This window comes from Leiobunum rupestre, chromosome 4 (genome assembly GCF_980474605.1).
Source record: "Leiobunum rupestre chromosome 4, qqLeiRupe1.1.hap1, whole genome shotgun sequence".
In the NCBI taxonomy this organism is placed as follows: Eukaryota; Metazoa; Arthropoda; class Arachnida; order Opiliones; family Sclerosomatidae; genus Leiobunum; species Leiobunum rupestre.
The window spans coordinates 38913505-38932517 of NC_143387.1; the positions used below are offsets into that span (position 1 = coordinate 38913505).

General features: G+C 37.8%; 3 protein-coding genes across 3 annotated transcripts; all 3 read left to right on the forward strand.

The window, feature by feature from the left end:
- Positions 1-1766: 1766 nt before the first annotated feature.
- LOC149947703 (uncharacterized) lies at positions 1767-4756 on the forward strand. The gene is made up of 5 exons (XM_090170936.1): positions 1767-2391; positions 2441-2723; positions 2778-3687; positions 3734-3953; positions 4026-4756. The coding sequence occupies exons 1-5, from the start codon at positions 1767-1769 to the stop codon at positions 4754-4756; spliced, it is 2769 nt and encodes a 922-aa protein (XP_090027062.1).
- Positions 4757-16130: 11374 nt separating this feature from the next.
- LOC149947704 (uncharacterized) lies at positions 16131-16655 on the forward strand. The gene has a single exon (XM_090170937.1). It carries the CDS (start codon positions 16131-16133, stop codon positions 16653-16655), a length of 525 nt encoding a protein of 174 aa, XP_090027063.1.
- A 1265-nt stretch (positions 16656-17920) lies between these two features.
- On the forward strand, positions 17921-18759 carry LOC149947705 (uncharacterized). The gene is made up of 2 exons (XM_090170938.1): positions 17921-18003; positions 18192-18759. The coding sequence occupies exons 1-2, from the start codon at positions 17921-17923 to the stop codon at positions 18757-18759; spliced, it is 651 nt and encodes a 216-aa protein (XP_090027064.1).
- The last annotated feature ends 254 nt before the right edge of the window (positions 18760-19013 follow it).

A 19013-nucleotide genomic window follows, 5' to 3' on the forward strand; every position in this document is an offset into this window, starting at 1 on the left:
AACTTTTATGGTATTTAATATTATCTCCATTCCCTACTAAAGCAGGGCGCAATAAGTGTAAACTTTCTTTTCCTGTTCAATAAACTTTATTATTATAGCTTTTTTTAAGTAAAATTTATCAAAATTCAATTAAGATTACTGGATGATGTTGAAATATGCTGAATGATGTTCAAATATGCTGGATGATGTTGATAAACATTCTTTTCGTTTCTGACGGTAGTTATATTCGAATTTGAGAACTAATCGTGTATTGGCTCTATAGGGAAATATCACTCCGTAGCTTTGAGCATGGCCGCCATTGTGGGGGGAAATTTTTTATCAATAGGAAAAAGCACGGGTGACGTAGTGGCACGTCATACTGTAAACTCCCTATTGTAATGCCACCAAGTAGTAGGTAGTGACGTATTTCTGGTTCCAAATCCTACGATTACGCAATAGCCTCGCAACAGACTATCATTAACTGAAGTCGCTTAGTGTCATACTAATGTTTAATATGTAACTTATGGTACTATTAAAACTTGGAAAACTAAACTTTAGTAACAAATTAATAATTATGTTAATTAGAATGAACCAATGTTAGGTTTAATGATTTAAAAGTAATATTGATGTAATGTTTGAAATTTGTAATAATCACAAGAATTAAAAATACATTAAAACGTGCACTTTGAAAAAATAGAAAACCTCATGGGAATAAAAACTTTAGCATGTGAAGTACCACTTAACTCATTCTGGTCACCAAAGAAAGCTACAGTCACATATACTAAAAATACATTTAAGTTGTTGCCTTAATACTTAACCTTCGTGATAATCTGATTCCTTAAAATGCAAACCACAAACCACTCTTCCATGTGAAGTGTATGCTACGTTGACTCCAAAATCCTTCCCACAGTTTGCATAAATTTTCATCAGCTGGAAACTGATGAAATGACACTTACGTCTTCTTAAAAGTAGATGAAAACAATGGAACAGAACAATTTGCTGGCATTTTTTAATTGGGTAATTTTTACTTATTAAAAAACTGGATGTAACACAGCCAGGGTAATAGCATTTGAGCAAAGTATTAATGTTTTATCTTATGCAAATTATAAAGAACAACTAAGTTTGGAAAATATGACAAAAATTATGAGTAGTTATCATAATTATAGTCTTAAATAACTACAAAATACAGTTTTAATAACTTGAAAACTCATTGCCAATACAAAACTTGAACCATTTATGGGGAGGAAATTCTTTGCCGGGGCCGCTATCGTCGCGAGCAGGGTGAGCGCGTGCAGGAGGCCGTGTGTTAAAAATGGTGTTATATTACTTCTGGTATTTGTTATTTTGTTCTGTGAATATACGGAAAATAACTCAAGCAAAGGCCTTCCTAAACGAGGTTAAAACCGGTTGACCTTGAGCTATATTTGGAAACTGTCCTATTGTCATAATGGACCTCCTTTCTGGTATGCCGTTGGAACCCCCATTTTTCTAGGAAAAAGGGGGTAAGGGGCATCGCGGAGATGAGAAAAAATAGAACGAAGGGTCAGTAAGAAGGAGAACTTCGTAAATTACGAACGGAAAAAAGTGTACTGTGTGAATTTGTAAAATAAACGTTGTTTTGTTCGTTAGTACGTGGTATTAAATTTAATACGCGAGTCATTTCATGGTGCCGAAACCCCGGAACCTTTAGATTTAGGAGTTAACGCGATTAAATAAGACGACGTGATTAACTTGAGAAGGTTTAGGTAAAACTCAGGATTATAAAGGAAGGCGCGAAAAAACACGGAATGGAGGTTTTACAAAGAAAGACCGGTAAACGGGACGCTTTGCGCGATCTCGTGGACGAACTCATTAATAAATTAAAAATTGAAGTTGAAAAGGTACCGGAAGAAATTAGGGCAATTGAGAAATTGTTGGCACAGTTGGAACGAAAAGAAAATGCGTTAAGTGAAATTGATAAAGAAATAGAAGATGCTGTGCCCCTATCGGAAGTCTCCCAAAATATCAAACAAGCGGAAGCTTACATGGATCGTATCATCGAAATTAAGACTGAAGCTCAAAGTATACTTAAGCAAGCCGTAGCGCCAAGAAGAAGAACAATATCAGGAGGATCTTCGGAGTCGGACGAGTCATATCGAACATTAAGTGGGCGAGTAAATAATAAATTTTATGCACGTTTACCCAAAATAGAAATACCGAAATTTAATGGAGAAATCCACCAATGGAAGAGTTTTTGGTCTCAGTTTGAGCTAATCATTGATAAAACTGCGAGAAGTGACACCGAAAAACTGGTGTATTTAAGATCTTACTTATCGGGACAAGCGTATAACGCTATTTCGTCATTGAGCATTGAAGATCAAAATTATAAGGTAGCTAAAGGAATTTTGGAAAAAAAGATTTGGAAGAATAGACGTAATAAAAAACGCTCATATGAACAATTTATTTAAATTACCAAGACTAGAAGATAGTAATGATGTCGTAGCCTTTCGCCAATTATACGATAAAATGGAATTAGAAGTTAGAAGCTTAGACGCTCTAGGAGTTACTCAAGACACGTATAGCACAGCCTTATTCAATATCATTTTAAACATACTTCCTATGGAGATGAAAGTAAATTTCACTAGAAAATTCGACGATAAGGAAGAATTAGGAGTTGACGATCTTTTAGAGTTTATCAGAAAGGAAGTGCAATGTCGAGAAAGAGCTGAGTCTTTTACGCGAGTAGAAGGCAGAGAAAGGCGAGGGCAAGACTCGAAAATTTATCAAAATTCAAACTTCAGTAATTGAAGTGGGAAAAGGTCTAGTCAATATAGCTCGAAGAATAAAAAGGACCAAGAAGTAGGGAAAACGAGTACCATATCGGCTCTTAGCAATACAACCGAAATAAAATGCATGTTCTGCAAGAGCATAGGTCATAGCTCAGAAGAATGTCACGATTTTGACGTGGAGGGCAGAAAAAACATTTTGAAACGCATGGGACATTGCTATATTTGCGTTACGGGAAGGCATCTGGCCAAATTTTGCCGGACACAAATTATATGTACCTATTGCAAGAAACGCCATCACGCGGCAGTTTGTGAAAATTCAGAGAAGAAAGATGAAAAAGAAGAACTCAGAATGGAAGAGAAAGACTCACAAAAAACTACGGTAAATACAACAATCGCTATAGTTAAAGAAGATCCGAAAACAGTCTTACTCAAGACAGCTAGAACTATGGCGAAAGGAAAAAGAGAAGGTCCTGTTCGAGTTTTCAACGGTGATGGAAGTCAGAGAACCTTCATCAGGACTGAAGTCTCACGCAAACTGGGATTGCCAGTAATAGGAGAAGACACCATTTGGGTAGCACCCTTTGGCCAAAATGAGAAAAAACGAAGAACCTGCGTCAAGGTCAACCTGAAGTTACTCGCGCGAGACGGAAATTACTTTTATTGCGAGGCGCTCGAAGTAGAAGAAATCAATGAAGGCATCTTGTGCGTCCCTGGAAAGGAAATTCGCCAAAAAATGCAGGAAAAGGGTTTAAAGTTAGCGGACGACACATCACCAGAAAAATTCCAAGACATGCAGGTATCAGTACTGATTGGATCAGACTACTATTGCAAAGTAGTTACGGGAAACTTCCAGCATCTAGACGACACGGTTGGAGCCACGGAAAGTATATTTGGATGCCTTATACAAGGACCAACCACCTCGGCCGTTATGTCCATTGGCGTAAACGTTGGTTGCGTCATAGTAAACAACGTGCAAGTTTTTGAAGAAGGTGGATTATTCGGCAGATATGAAGAAGCTATGGGAGTTGGAATCAGTTGGAATAGTGGACAATTCGGAGGATCAGTCCAGAAACGAAGACGCCAGGAAGCATTTTGAAAGTAATGTAAAGTTTAATGGTAGCCGTTATCAAGTGAAGCTACCATGGATTAATGACGAGGTAGGAGAACTGTCTCTAAACTACAACAATTCGTACAGAAGACTGACGGGTTTAGGACCCAGATTCGAAAAGGATCCAGGGCTTTACGAGGAATACTAGAAGGTCTTTGAAGATTATCTAGAAAAAGGAATCATTGAAGAAGTAAATGAAGACAGTCGACTGGAAGGCCAATTGGTCTATTATCTACCACACCAGCCAGTCATTGATAAGGAAAGACTTACTACGAAACTTCGTATAGTTTTTGATGGATCAGCCAAGGAAAAGGACAAACTATCGCTCAACGAATGTCTATTACCAGGAGAAAATTTGAACCCGGAGCTTTACGACATGCTTATTAGGTTTAGGACACACAAGGTTGCCTTTATGGCGGACGTCCAGCAGGCATTTCTCCAAATTGAAATAGCACCCGAAAATCGCGATGTAATGCGGTTCTTATGGTTTCAAAATACTCTTTTACCCGGTAAACCTAGCAAGGTAAAGACTATGCGATTTACCAGAGTTGTATTCGGCGTCACGTGCAGTCCTTTTCTCCTCGCGGCAACCATCAGACATCACTCAAAGAAGTATGAAGAATTGTTTCCTAAAACGGCCAAACTGTTGGATCGTGACCTGTACGTCGATGACGTAGCTTCTGGGGGAAACAATGTGGAAATGGCTTTCGAGATGTCTAAAGAGGCGAAGAATATACTGGCAGACGCTGGAATGACCTTGCGTAAGTGGTTGACAAATTCCAAGGAACTTAACGAACGTTTTAAAGAAGAAAAATTCGTCGATGAGACTCAGGTAGAAAACCCTTCATTGGATCAAAAGATACTTCCAAGGTACTCGGACTGGCATGCAGGGCCGTCTTAAGACCTATTGGGGCCATGGACAAAATTTTTTCTTAAGACCTTTGCGATCCCCAACGGTCAGCCTTTGTATGTCCGTTGTCTAAATTAAACTACACAATCAAACCAAAGCTTTTAATTTCTGAAGTATAACATAGTCCTACTGAAAATAAGATTTTTACTGACAGTGACTCGCTGTTAGGTTTTAGAAATTGTTGGTACCGTATGATGCGCGATGTGGCGACGAGTCAAATTATTTTAGACGTAACTGAAAGATACATAATATTAAATGAGTATAAATAATATTTAATTAACTAATCCCTTATCCCTAGAGTAGAGGCGGTATGGATGGCCTTTCCGGGGCCCACAAACTGGCTGGAGCCCATGCCTTAAGACGGCCACGAAGATCAATTTTACTTCGAAGTAGACGGACTATTGAAATACTTAAAATCGGCCTGCCCAACGAAGAGATGCATCTTAAGAGCGTCAGCTAGGGTTTTTGACCCAAAAGGATTTCTAACGCCGTTTACGATACGCGTCAAAATCATTTTACAGAACCTCTGGGAAAGAGGCAGTGCCCCCGCCAGCAGTAGGCACAAGTAGGCACGTGCCTATGTTGAAAAACTTTAGGCCTATTTTAGGGGCCTCTAAAAGTTTCAAAAGAATACCCTCTGGGGTCTCCAAATGAGACCGAATATGATTTTCAAATTTTATTTATTTTTAAAAATTGGTCATCTAGCTCTGTAAAAAAGAAATCCCATTCAATTCCAATTTCCAAGAGTCCTAAATGGCCCTTACAAAACGTTATCTTTTTAATCACCTATACTCGAAATCAATCTTACCTGAGTACACTACCAATGGCAGCGAACTCTGTGGTTTCGGCCATTGGTAGTGTACTCTGGTTACATTGATATAGACAGAAGCCAGGACTAGGAGATGACAGTGGTTGCCGCGTTAAATGAGCCCCGGCCATTGGCAAGGCTAATTAGCAACTCTACCTAAATTGTTCAAACAGCCTTTTTCAAGGCTAGATATAGCTGTTATTATTATAAAGTCTGTTTGAAGACTACATAGCTTTAACTAAGATTCATTGTCTTAAACCTTGTTAAGGTTATTTAGCTATTAGTATATAATAGTAGTATTTTTAAATATGAGTACCAGAAAATTTTTATCTGTGGCTCAAAAACGACAAAAAGGAAATAGAGAAGATAGTGTCGTTAGTGTCAGAAAGGTGCAATGGCACGTTTTTTTTAAATCGTCGGCGCAAACCCATAACGATAGTTCTGAGGAAAACCTAGGCAAATAATTGGGAGAGGGTTTAGAATCCTTGGGGACTGATAACAGTGATAGTAATACTGTTGAAGTACTTCCAAACGCCATGGAAATGGAACTAACTCATGAAGGAGAAATTGCAGAAGTAATTGCAAACCCCAGCTCTAACCATGCAAAAAATAGACCAAACAACGTGTCCAATTCAAAAGAAATGGGCTTACACGCGTTGAATAACTTGGATATTAGTCTAGATAAAGATTGCCTTCCAGTTCAGCCTAAACTAAATCCTTTTCCTAAAAGAATAATTGGAGGTAAAAGTCGAGGTTTCAATTCTTCTAGGTATGACAAATATCAAATGATTGAATATTCAGTTGCAAAGGATGCAGTGTATTGTTTTGTTGCCGTCATTTGTTAGGCAGTAAAAATACTGGATTTCTAAAGGGATTTTCGGATTGGAAAAATATGGGGAAACAATTCAAAGAACACTTCACTTCCAACAAATCTTCTCACCAACTAGCCTACAAAACGTACTTCTACTACATGGAATCCGAATCCCGTGGATCAATAGCTTTCCAGGTTAACGACCACCATAAACCAGACATTATTAGAAATACAGTGGTCCTATCTACACACGTTGAAGTTGTTATATTATGTCCCCAACAAGATTTAGCACTTCAGGGCAGAGGTGGCATTTTACGAATATTTTTCTATTCGAATATTTCCTTCGCCCAGTGAAGTTTCCAATTCCGCCATATGAAACCTTCTTATTCTGAAAGAAGAATAGGACTCTACCTTTCGAAACCGCGGAAACCTTCTTTGCGCGAAGGAAACTATCACTCAGTGAACGAAACTTCGTCTTTACTACGCGAAACTGTTATATATTCTTCCAATTAAAATGGTCTTCGTTTGAAGGTTTTTACGGAGTTTTACTAAAGCGTTTCTTCGTAAGAAGATATACATATGCTGATAGGCTAAAAAAAGATATTATGACGATTACAAGTAAACATTTGAAATAATTTTACTAGAGTGAAGGTTGCTAGGGCGATAAATTGTTGAAGGTTGATATTGATAAGAAAAAGGTGTTTATTTCCTTTTTAGTACTATTTTTTAAATAAAACGAAAGGTGTTGATAAAATTTCATTATTTGTATCACAGTTTTCTAGTCAACTTTTCATTGAAGTTTTTCACTGGACAATAAAGGTTAAACTTCAACTGCAAAAAGTATCCTCCGTGCTGAGAGAAAATAAATCTTTCAAAAAAGCGGAATTAGAGTCCAAGCAGTCGTAGCTTCGGCCAAGCTCATCATTGTTTATAGCAGTGGCGTAGTCGTATACAAAAAAGTAATTTGTTACGAGAGTATTTAACAAGACGTACGACGGTCAGAATACACACAATCCTACTAATGTGTTAAGTTTGTTTGAGCTATTCACAGCAACCTGCAACGCCGGTATCACAACCAAAATATATCATATAGACAGGGTGTTACGGATAAGAGTACCTAAACTTTCTATATGCATTCTATGGGTCTCTATGAGTAAAAATGTCTAATAAACATGCGTCCTAAAGTGCTTCGTTTCAGAGAAATGTGCTCCCAAAAAAATACCCCAAAAACCGGACACAGCCTTAAATCTGGCAAACATTATTCTTCTATGAACCAAATTGTTTTCATTAAACTATCAATTGTTTTTTATCCGTGACGCGAGAAACTTTAATAACAAGTGGCAAAAGTTCATTAATGTCCTTTTAGAAGTAAAATGAGTATAATACAAAACCATAAGTTTATAATATAATAATAATAATAATAATAACTTTTATGTAAATATGATACACGCTAAACGTTTACGAGAGATAGTCACAAGATACTTGTTTCTGCACGTTTCCGTGTTTCACGTAGCCTTTAAAGGGAATATAACCTGCAAAGCAATCTTTATAGAAGACCCCTTCAATTTTTTAAATCATCCTGTACAGTGGCGCCAAACATTTTTAAAGCCAAAGGCATGAGTGGCCAGAGCTGCAAACGTTGGTGTTCCACACCAAATAACTGAGGTTATATTCCCTTTAACAGCGCCTCCGTGGTGAGCTGTTTGTAAAATATTCCCAAAAATAAAACTTATTAAAAAATGTTATATAATTATGACCTAACTCTTATTCCGCTAGGCTTGAATTTAAACTTAAATATTGGTTTTAATTTGCGCGAGTCATAATATATTTATCTTTACGCGCGTAAAGCCTTTGCATGTCTCAACTTTAGCTGTGAAACCTTGGATTAATGATAAGACTCCTGGATATAGCACTTCTACCTTCCCACGGCAGTATCGGGTGTCTCTCGAAACGGAAAATAAACTAGCTCGTCGTGGGACAAATTTTCCGCGCATGCGCAATTTGCGACGCTAGCTTTTAAAAAATTCGGTTTAAAATCCTTAAGCCTTAAGCCCCATTTTCATGCTCGCTGGTAGCGGGTAAAAATCGACAAAATCCGTTTCCGCTACACGCTTTTTCACTTTCCGCGTCGATCTGTTTCAAACAGATATTTTAGATTAATTTTCACGCTTGCGAGTGGCGGATGCGAATTTTGACGATTTTTATCCGCTACCAGCGAGCATGAAAATGGGCCTTAACGCGCACGCCACAATCACAACAAAAAGAAAACAGTAGCGCCAACTAAAGTTTGTCCCACCTTGACGCGGAGCGCTGGGGAGATTTGAGAGACGCCTAAACGCGCAAGTGCCATATCCTGTAATCCTATTATTAATCCAAGGTGAAACCATAAGTAACATAATACACCTAAGTATGACATTAGGAAAAAGTTCTACTACATCCTTTCTTCACAGTGACGTCAATTTTTTTTCGAAATAGCGCCACTCGGTAGCGGCGGCATAAACTAATCTAACCCAACTTCCGGGAACGTGATTCCCATGGTTTTGAAAAGAGTCATTTTTAGGCTTCAGGCGTATAGCCGCACTAATTTCGTTTTCACCACGGAAACTTTAACAACGGAAGAAATAGTTCTTTTTATAAAATAACCATGGGCATCTTGTTGAAATGTTGCCTCCTTCAGCTGTGGATCCATTTTCTCTCCCACTAAAGAGCTTATGAACTCATTCTTAGGCATTGGCTGAACTATTCCAGGGCAACATTTCAACAAGTGGGGCAAGCGTAAAGACATTTTATAAAATCAACTATTAAAGAAATTGTATGTATTTTCCGCAACAATATTAAATCTTTATATCGGGCCAATGGTATTATATTAGAAATTCACCAACAACTCGAAATTTGTGGATCACTAGTGTAGTATATTGAGAAGATCAATCTCATTGATGTTTATCAATGTTGTGCACCAAATACTGTAGACGTTAAAAAACCTTCAGCTTGTTACGTTTTTAATGTAAAAAGGTTTCTCATTTAGCTTACGAATATTTTATTACAATTTCTTCCAGATTTTTACCATTATAATTTGAATATACTTGTATTTTGTACCTGGATGAATGCCTGGTTTTGTCCGATGTGATCAAAATAAAAATGAATTGATGAAATAAAATGTAAGAATTAACATTTTCCAAACTTCTGGAATAACTTTTACAATTGCTAATTACGCAATAAAAATATTTTATTTTCAGTTCAAACTTTGAAAATGACTTAATAATATTTAGTATTTAGGTATCATTTTCCGATAGATCAGTTAGGCCTAATAAGCCGACTACCATAACGGCAATTTTATTTATTTATTTATTTATTTATTTATTTATTTAGAAAGGAACTTTGCCAACATTTCTTACGTTTCGTACCTCATAATATTTTGTAGCGCTATATGATTGGGTAAATTTACACTGACTTCTTTTCAATGACCAATAAAAAGAAATCAAATCTCAAAGAGTATTAAACTTCCGGTTTACAGAGTTGCTAGTCGTTTTTCTGATTTATCGTTGGTGAAGAAAGGATGTAGTAATAAAAAATGCATGAGCAAGGCTACAAGTGTCAAACTTAGGGGTATTATGTTACTTATGGTGAAACGTAATGTTTCGCGAGTTAATGGAAATCAAGGCTAAAGGTGGAAAATTAGCTTTATTGTGAATAAACATTGTATCCTACACGCAGGACCATCTAATTTTACCTACCGGCCTGTTAACCGCGCAACAGCGTTAAAAAAGTTAAAAATGTTAAAGCGTTATCTCTTGGGAGATTGCACAGGTCCCTTCCACCGGGTAAGCGTGATCTCCTGGGAAATTGCCGAGGTTTCTCCCCCTGAAATATAAAATATCCAAGAACACTCTCGCAGTCCCCGGGACAGATGTTTGGTCGTACACTAATATGTTTACTGGTTTTTTAGATAAACAGGAGAAAAGCGCAATTTTAATCTATCTATCGATAAAATGGCAATTGGACAGAGGTGGATTGGCCACAAGGGAAAGTAGGCACCCTGGTACATATGTTGGTGAAAATCCACTTGCGCCGTGACGACATTTTTCTTAAAGGAAGTATAAATACAAAGTGCCGTGTTTTTGGTGGATTAACGAATTTAGCCTTTATGCCACCAATTGACAATTTTATAATTTTCGCAAGTTAATTTAAAACCCAGTCATCACGGTTTCGATTCTCTTCATACTCCCTTATGGCATGAGCCAATAAAAGCAGGGACATGACTCTCTTATAACTACGCGGCCAATAATATAAACAAATGAGCTGGTGGTGCCACCCAACGGTAAAACTTTAAAAATAAGGAAAACATCAGACCTGAAACAAGTCACGTGAGGTCTTTTTGAATGGCGGAGTGGTTAGCACTTTCGCCTCGCAGCAAGAGGAGCCGGGTTCGATCCCAGCTTGTGGCACTGGGTGAAAACTCGGAACAACTCCTTCTGCGTTGAGTTTGCAAGTTCTCTCCTCACTGGTTTAAGGGGTTTTCCCCCGAGCTCTTCGGTTTCCCCTTCCATAAAAACTTGTCAAGGTTAACGGTAATAGTTAGTGTAGGGAGCTGTTGGCTCGATCGTGTGGCATGCAGGGCTTGCCACAACCCTCCTACGCATTGTAACCCGGCCACCTGAATTAAGGGCTTCAAAAGTCGCTTGATGACTTAAGCCTAAGGTGGTGCCTTGGGTATTAGCCTAGCTGATTATTATTATTTTAACGTGAGACCAAGGCTTCGTTGTCTTTTGTAAATTATAATTCGCATCTTTTTTATTAAAGAATAATAATTAAAAATTATTATTACAATGTAAATACCTTATTTTATGCGGACACCTAATATTTTGTATTAGTTCAGGTATTTGTTTTAAAATTAAGAATTAAAATCCCCAACCATATTCTCGTCAAACAGTATTAATGTTGTAAGTCGGAAAATTTTCCGCTGAAAATTTTCTGCTCGGAAACTTTTCCGGAAAATTTTGCGTATTTTTCTGCAAAAAAATAATTTCCGATTGTCACTCGAAAATCTGCCTCAACAACCCCTTGTGGCCCCGTCCAAAATGTTCCTCTGTACTCTCGAGCCACGCTTAAGTTTGTGCGAGTAGTCCTTTTTTAAGGTATTTGGCAAATACCAAATACGTCGGTTTTTGGGAACAACTGTCGTATCGAATTTCGAAAATCACTAAATAATAGGCCGATAAAAATATTTCGCCTAAGTTCTTCTCTTTCCCTAACTACTAGAGGATTTCGGAAAGGGGGTAGAAAGGGGAAGTAAGTCTGTGACGTATGTTCAATAGCATCGCCATCTATGTACAGATATCAAAACTATAAAAAACGTTAAAAACAAATTTCGTCTGCTGCAGTATTTTTGTGGGGAACATAAGCCGTAGCAAGAATCGTGGCCTTACACGAACGTTTCTTATGATTAACACGTAAATTATAAGTTAAAAATTTAAAATGAATCGTCTAATTGGAATTGGAGGATCTGTTTGCTTTTTTATTTAGGTGCTATTTAATTTATATTTATCAAAAACATTAACAAACCTTTTCTGTGGAGAATCCATCGCTTCAAACTTGCCGATTCGCGAATTGCGAATTCGTTAGACTGCAAAAAAAATTGTCGAAGTTGGCATTAAATTCCGACCAATCAGAAAAATCCTCTTTTTCGCGGGTTTACGCGGATTTCCCTTTGGAGTTTCTTACTTTATTATTTCAATACGCGCAAAACACCAAATACTCCCGGATTTATGAATTTTCAATTTTAGAAGACGCTACACACAAGAAGTGGCTAGAAAACCGCAGCGCTACGTAAAACTATTTCGGTCACGAATTTACAAACGTCAAGATAATTTTAAAATTTCAATTTTGTTTGCTTCGTCAGAATCGTCATTCGCCACTCGTGACTCGGGTTTGTGTAGTGTATTGAATTGCGGCTTGGTGGGCCCTGAGGCTTAAATGCCCAGCTGACAAAATGGGTGCCATTCGACGGCTCCTGGTAGTGTCGATAATCGAACATTTAAAACCTAAATCCAAATTAATACATAAATTAACCCAAGGTTATTGCTAGATAATCGATTTATTCCGGGGGCATAGCCAGGAATTGGTTTCGGGAGGGGTACACATTGAAAAAAATAAAACAAAACAAAAAAATTGTATATAGAACAATAGGTTTCGGGGGGGGGGGCACGTGCCCCCTGTGCCTTTCCCTGGCTACGCCACTGAATTTATCCACCATAGAATCTAAGGTCAAATAGAAGAATTAATAAGCAGTAGATCCATCTTTCTGTAATCGAAAGTGCTTATCTATTCGCTTTAGCTAATTCACGAAAATTAGGATGGTTTGTCTCACCAATCACAACATAAATCATTTATGAGGCTTAATACTAAAAACGACTCCTAATTGTTTGTAGTCTTTGAAACTGCCAGTTAACCATGCACGGAACTAATTTTCATTGTATTCCAATTTACATAAACATAGCAGCTGTCAGCACTTTAGTAAGCGTCGGCTCAATGATGTAAGTAACGGTCCCACGGAACAATTGGCGGCCGTTCAATAGATTTAAAGAAATCACAATGGGCCACAAAACCAGTTTCAAGGGTGGGCTAAGGACATTAGTTCCGCAACTGCCTGTGATAATGGATAAACGTATTTGAATTTACAAAAGATCAGTATCGATGTAGAGCAAGTAACGAGAAACATATAGCTATCGTGTGCAATGCATTAAAAATAATAAAGCTGGCGTGACAGTACGGGTTATTCTTAATTAATGTGTACATCACAAACGTCAATGAAACCCGATAACTATCAGAGTTGTAACTTCAGCGGCTCAAAAATGTCACCCATCTAATACGATAAAATCATATGGGGTCAATTGTAAACGAACCATGACATGTCCTATAATGTCTCATTAAAACCTTACCGACGAAAAATATATAGATTTCGGGAATTTATTTCGATTCTATTGAAAATTTAAACGTTATAAGACTGAAAAAAATGACCTGGTTGTGCTATTTGAAACTCTGTATTTATTTATATACCACGCCAAATATAATGATGATAAATAACAAATAATATTTATTTATAAAAATATGTCATAGTCTCTTTAAATACGGTTACGTTAAAATAAATTGCCGCATCAGGCAGTGGCGCTTTAATTGACATCCAGGATCTTCGGCTTGAGCTTCAAAAGGGTCCTTAGAGGTAAGACCTTCCTTTCTACAATCCTCTCAGGCCCTCCTCTTTAAGCAAGTTCCCGGATCTCTAGTTTTAAACCTTATAGTTTTTGCGCCTAAAGCCTGTGCAAAGAGTTTAAAAAACTGATTTATGACCTCACGAATTTTAATCACGTTAATACTTGCATACATTTTTCACACTATTGCGATGTCGCTAGAATCAAATAAGAATAATGATAGTACGAATTTTAGTTTGAAGAATGAATGTTGCTATAGAAAGAAGTAAAGCTTTATACTTCGAAGCTTTCACATAACTCATTCACTAAAAATTTCTTCGTTCGACGGTTTTCGAAGCACCTTTACGTGATTTTTTAACGATTGAAGATATTTCAGACCATTTCGGCTAAAGTAGTATGAAACATTTTTTACTATACCATCTATAAAACCGAATGGTGTTCAGGAAAATGTTTGATTTCCAACTTCATTTTTTTGACGGATGATATTTGTAACTTTGAAATGTTTGAACGAATAAACTAGATACGTTTTATAGTTTTAAGACTTTCAACTTGTGAAGGCTACTCGACTTTTTTGTAGGAATTCGATTACTTCGCGAAAAAGTCTAGTGAAGGTAAATTCCTTCTTCAAAGGCAGTCCGTGAAGCGAAGATGCCCAACTCTGCTTCAGGGGAACACTTACACATCCGCCGACAATATTGGGAATAGGGGAAACTTTATTGCAATATTAGATCTTTTAAAAATAAAATGTCCTGATTTAAAAGCCAAGTGCGATAATATGCCGAATAATTCCAAATATATGCACAGCACCATACAAAACGAAATAATTGGCATTTGTGCAAGTTTAGTGAGAAAAATTATTCTTCAATAGGTCAACGAATCCGGTGGATTCTACTCTGTAATAGCTGACGAAACTCGAGACAATGCGGGAGTAGAGCAGTTAAATCTTTGTATTCGATATACTAAAGCAGAAATAGGTGTCGTAGAACGATTTATAGGGCTCACAGATTTACACAAGTTTGATTCTGAGAGTATCAGCTTGGCAATTATAAATCTTTTAAAAGAGGATGGTTTCAAACTGGAGAATTGTGTTGCACTGACTTATGATGGGGTAAGTGTAATAAGTGGGCATGTAAAAGGAGTAAGGGTGAAAGTAGACGAAGCAGTAGGTGGCCATTGTCCGTACGTTCATTGCTACGCCCACCACTTAATTTAGTTTTGGTTGACCGTTGCTCCAAAATATCGACAGCTATAGAACTACTGGGTTTGGTTCAAGCCATTTACAACTTTAAAAGCAATTCGGTCATTAGAAGTGAATATTTTGAAAACTCCCAAAAACATCTAGGCTACGATATACTAAAAATGCCACTCGATAGTGGAGCAAAAAAAAGGGGATTCACTATATTTTAGAAATAGACTCGATTCCGTAGTTTTAACTTTAGAGAATCTGATTGGAAACGGAAAACCCGACGAGACTGCCAATTTCATAACTTTAACAACTTAATATTAGTCATTGCATTAGACGAAGTATTAGGTGTAACAAATTCCCAGTCGGAATATTTACAAAGTTCCAAAGTTATTTTTACAGAAGCCGTTTCCATTTGCCAAGCTACTGTCAAGACCTTAGAAGAGTGTATAAACTCTGAACGCTTTGATTCTATTTGGGAAAAAGCTACTAAAATCGGGGAATTGGCTTTTATTGCAGTACCTAACCGTAACAGCGAACCATTAGCTTTACGAAAACGTAATATTATCCCTAACACCAGGAGATTAAAAAATAGTGTGGTAACAAGTACATCGGGGACCAGGGCAACTGAAGCAAAAACCCTGGTACACCAGATGAGGTCCACCTATTTCGAATTAATAGACAAATTTATTTCTGAAATGAATATACGATTATTAGAAAACTCTGATTATTATAAATGTATCATGGCGTCTGACCCTAACTCTGAGAACTTCCTAAACGAAGTCGATATCCTAACACATTGTGACACATCCGATAGGTTTCATTTCGACCTTGATTCCTTAAAAAGTCAAACTAAAATTGCGTTAAATCTAATTATCCCCAAAAAATTTGCAGCGTAAGCGACTGCTTCCACTATTTAATGACCATGGAAGATGGCTTCCCTGACCTTGTTAAGTACTACAAGGTTGTTTCATGCATTCCTGTGGCAAACACTATCTCAGAAAGAAGTTTCAGTTCCCTGAAAAGAATTGAAACACGTCAACGAACAACTGTGGTATAATATTGACTTTCAAATCTGGCTACTTTGTCCATTAATCGGATAATGTAGAATTGTTTAAAAGAAAACCCTAATTTAGTGGTTGATGAATTTGGTAAAAGCTTTAATAGAATAGAGTCAATCTTTGATTAAATTGCCAGGGAAGAAAATTTTATTTTTCCTAAGAGAACGTTTAAATTAACAGTCAAAAAATTCTTTAAAATAGGGCATTTCTAAATTAAAATATTTATAAAGGGGGCCTCTAAATCAGACCGGGCCTGTGTGTTAAAAATTCCTGGCGGGGGTACTGGAAAGAGGAATGGACTGGGACGAAGAAATACCTCAGGACCTCGCAGTAAAGGGGAATAATTGGACCACTGAACTAGAGACAATCAGTTCATTGAGGATACCGAGACACTACTTCTCTGAGCATTCAGAAGATCAAATAGAGCAATTACAAATTCATTGTTATACTGACGCCAGTGAAGCAGCTTATGGTTCAGTTATTTACGTAAGACACGTGACGAAGGACGGACAGATCGGAGTAACATTAGTTACGTCTAAATCAAGAGTATCTCCAATTAAAAAGATTTCCTTACCTCGATTGGAATTGTTGGCGGCACTGATAGGAACTCGATTGACAACCAAAATCAATAGTAATTTCAAGATTAAGGATGAAAACGTCTACCTTTGGAGTGATTCGACAATCACCATCAATTGGATAAAAGGCAGTGCCCGAAAATCGAAGCCGTTTGTGGCCAATCGTGTCACAGATATTCAAGAGAAGGTTGAGCCCCGAAGTTGGAACCACATTAGCGGCAAGGAAAATCCTGCGACCTCTTAACAAGAGGAATAGGAATGGATAAATTGGTCAACAGTGACTTATGGTTGCAAGGACCTAATTGGCTTTGCCAGGAAGAAAAATATTGGCCAAGCAAGAAAGATAAAGTTGAAAATGACGATCCGATAAAACCGGAAGCCAAATTTGAACTTAGAAAGGGCTTTAAAACTATATCGGTAAACCCCTGCGTAGTCGGATCCGAGTCAATGTTCATGGAAATCGAGGACTATCGCGACGTGGATTATGTCTTCAGGGTAACGGCATGGATCATGCGGTTCCAGAAGAATTCTAAGAAGATGGATGTCCGAAAGTCTGAAACATTAACTTCAGAAGAAATCAAGGCGGCGAAAAGATATTGGATTTCTAAAATTCAGAAACTTGCCTTTCCTTCAGATCTATAGAAGCCATAATTAAGAAGAAGCCACTTCCAAAGGATTCGGAAACCGGAACCCTTTTATCGACGAGGATGGCATTTTTAGAATTGGCGGAAGGTTACAAGAAACAGAATTTACTTATTCAGAAAGACATCCAATAATTTTGCCGAACAAGAACCGACTAACGGAACTAATCATTTTAAAGGAACATGAAAACTTGATGCACGCCGGGTTGTCCACTACTTTAACCAGACTTCGAGAAAGGTTGTAGCCTTTGCACGCCTCGGTTGGACGTATCGGGTCTCAGGAAGCTCCTTTAAGGAGGAAGGAGCCAAATCATGTAAGGACTACATCAATAAATTATGGCCCGGGTGCTCGCTCAACTTTCACTATTGGGGTTGGCGAGTTAACATAAGGAAATTACAATATATGGTCAGTTTGATGTCTAGGGGATTTCATTTAAATTAAATTAGCTTAATAGATACTAGTGAAGACTCGGATTGAGGTTTGCCATGACAATGTTTAATAAACAATTAATCATAGATAAAGTAAAACAGTTTGTAATCGATTAAATCAAATTGGACACTTTTAGAAACACATACCCACACAAGTAGTGGGAGGGGGGAGCAGTAGCTGCGCAGCTTTATAGCGAAGTTAATAATATTAACATCATTAGTCTTATTTACATGTTTACATACATGAAAGCTAGATTACGTTAGTCCTGGTGGCGCTCATCAGGATGGCGTTGAGTTCCATCAGATATTGGTGTCGTGACGGTGGCGCGAGAAATGGACACGCGGCCACGTTGGGGTTATAAAACTAAAAGGGGCTTCTTCGGCAGTCCCACAGAGAAGGAGAGCGAGTTGGATAATTGGGCAACGACACACACATGAAATGAAGGAAGGCTCGGTGGAAAAGGAGGAGATCTGGCCAGTTACAACCCCCATTCCCTTTTCTGGTTATCAAGCACCATCTTGGTTTGCTTGTAAAACAAGAGCCATAAAAGAGGGGTTAAAAGCTTGGGCGTCCAGCGCACGAGCGACCCCTAGCTAAAAGCTCTTTGGGAGAGAGCGTAGGAACAAATAGGTCATAAAATAGCAAAAGTATTTTCTCATTATCAAAATTATCTTGAGATTTAAAATAATCCAAAATTTAACGTTACAAGGTATTGGATTATCAAGGGTAGACAAGCCACGAAAAAGGCCCTCAACCATAGCATCACATGTCGGAGATGGAAGGCTAAGCCTTTAAGTGAAGAAACACCACCCCTACCTAGAGATCGGGTCGGCAAGTCGCAACCCTTTGCGATAACAGGTATTGACTTTGCAGGTCCCTTAATCATAAGGGATATAGCCAAATTTCCCAGTAAGAAGATAAAAGGTAGAAAAGGCCAAATCCCAACCACCAAGGCGTATATAGCTTTGTTTACTTGCGCGGTGACAAGAGCTATACATTTGGAATTGGTATCTAATCTTACTACGGAATTCTTCTTACTGGCCTTAAGAAGATTCATGTCGAGAAGGGGAGTCGTACAAGTTGTATACTCAGACAACGCCCAGACATTTAAGAAGGCTGAGAAAGAATTAGCCAGACTCTATACTATAGCCAATAACAAGAAAGTTAAGGAGTTTGGCAACAATAAGGGACTAAGGTGGAAATATATCATACCTCTAGCACCTTGGACAGGAGGATGGTGGGAACGAATGGTTCGTTCAACGAAGCAAGTAGAATAACTTTTTTTTGGTAGAAATAGGATTGAAATCCGTATTTCGACCTACTCGTCTGGCTTAACGAATGTTGAACAGTTTTTATATTTAACCAAAAGGGAACCTCGTATCAGTATTTCCAGGAAGTTATTATTTTTTTTTATTTTTTTTTCCATTTTAATGCACTATTTTTGCACCCGTTTATCCATTAGGCATACTAAACCTATTGTGTGATTCTGTGTGCTCCCACTATTGTGTAATAATAACTTATATGGGCTGTA

Coding starts and splice junctions, on each gene's coding strand:
- LOC149947704 (XM_090170937.1), top strand. CDS start 16,131: ATGGACTGGGACGAAGAAATACCTCAGGACCTCGCAGTAAAGGGGAAT.
- LOC149947705 (XM_090170938.1), top strand. CDS start 17,921: ATGAAGGAAGGCTCGGTGGAAAAGGAGGAGATCTGGCCAGTTACAACC. Junction 18,004..18,191: donor GGTTATCAAGCACCATCTTG/GTTTGCTTGTAA, acceptor TAACGTTACAAG/GTATTGGATTATCAAGGGTA.
- LOC149947703 (XM_090170936.1), top strand. CDS start 1,767: ATGGAGGTTTTACAAAGAAAGACCGGTAAACGGGACGCTTTGCGCGAT. Junction 2,392..2,440: donor AAAGATTTGGAAGAATAGAC/GTAATAAAAAAC, acceptor TACCAAGACTAG/AAGATAGTAATGATGTCGTA. Junction 3,954..4,025: donor TTCGTACAGAAGACTGACGG/GTTTAGGACCCA, acceptor AAGATTATCTAG/AAAAAGGAATCATTGAAGAA.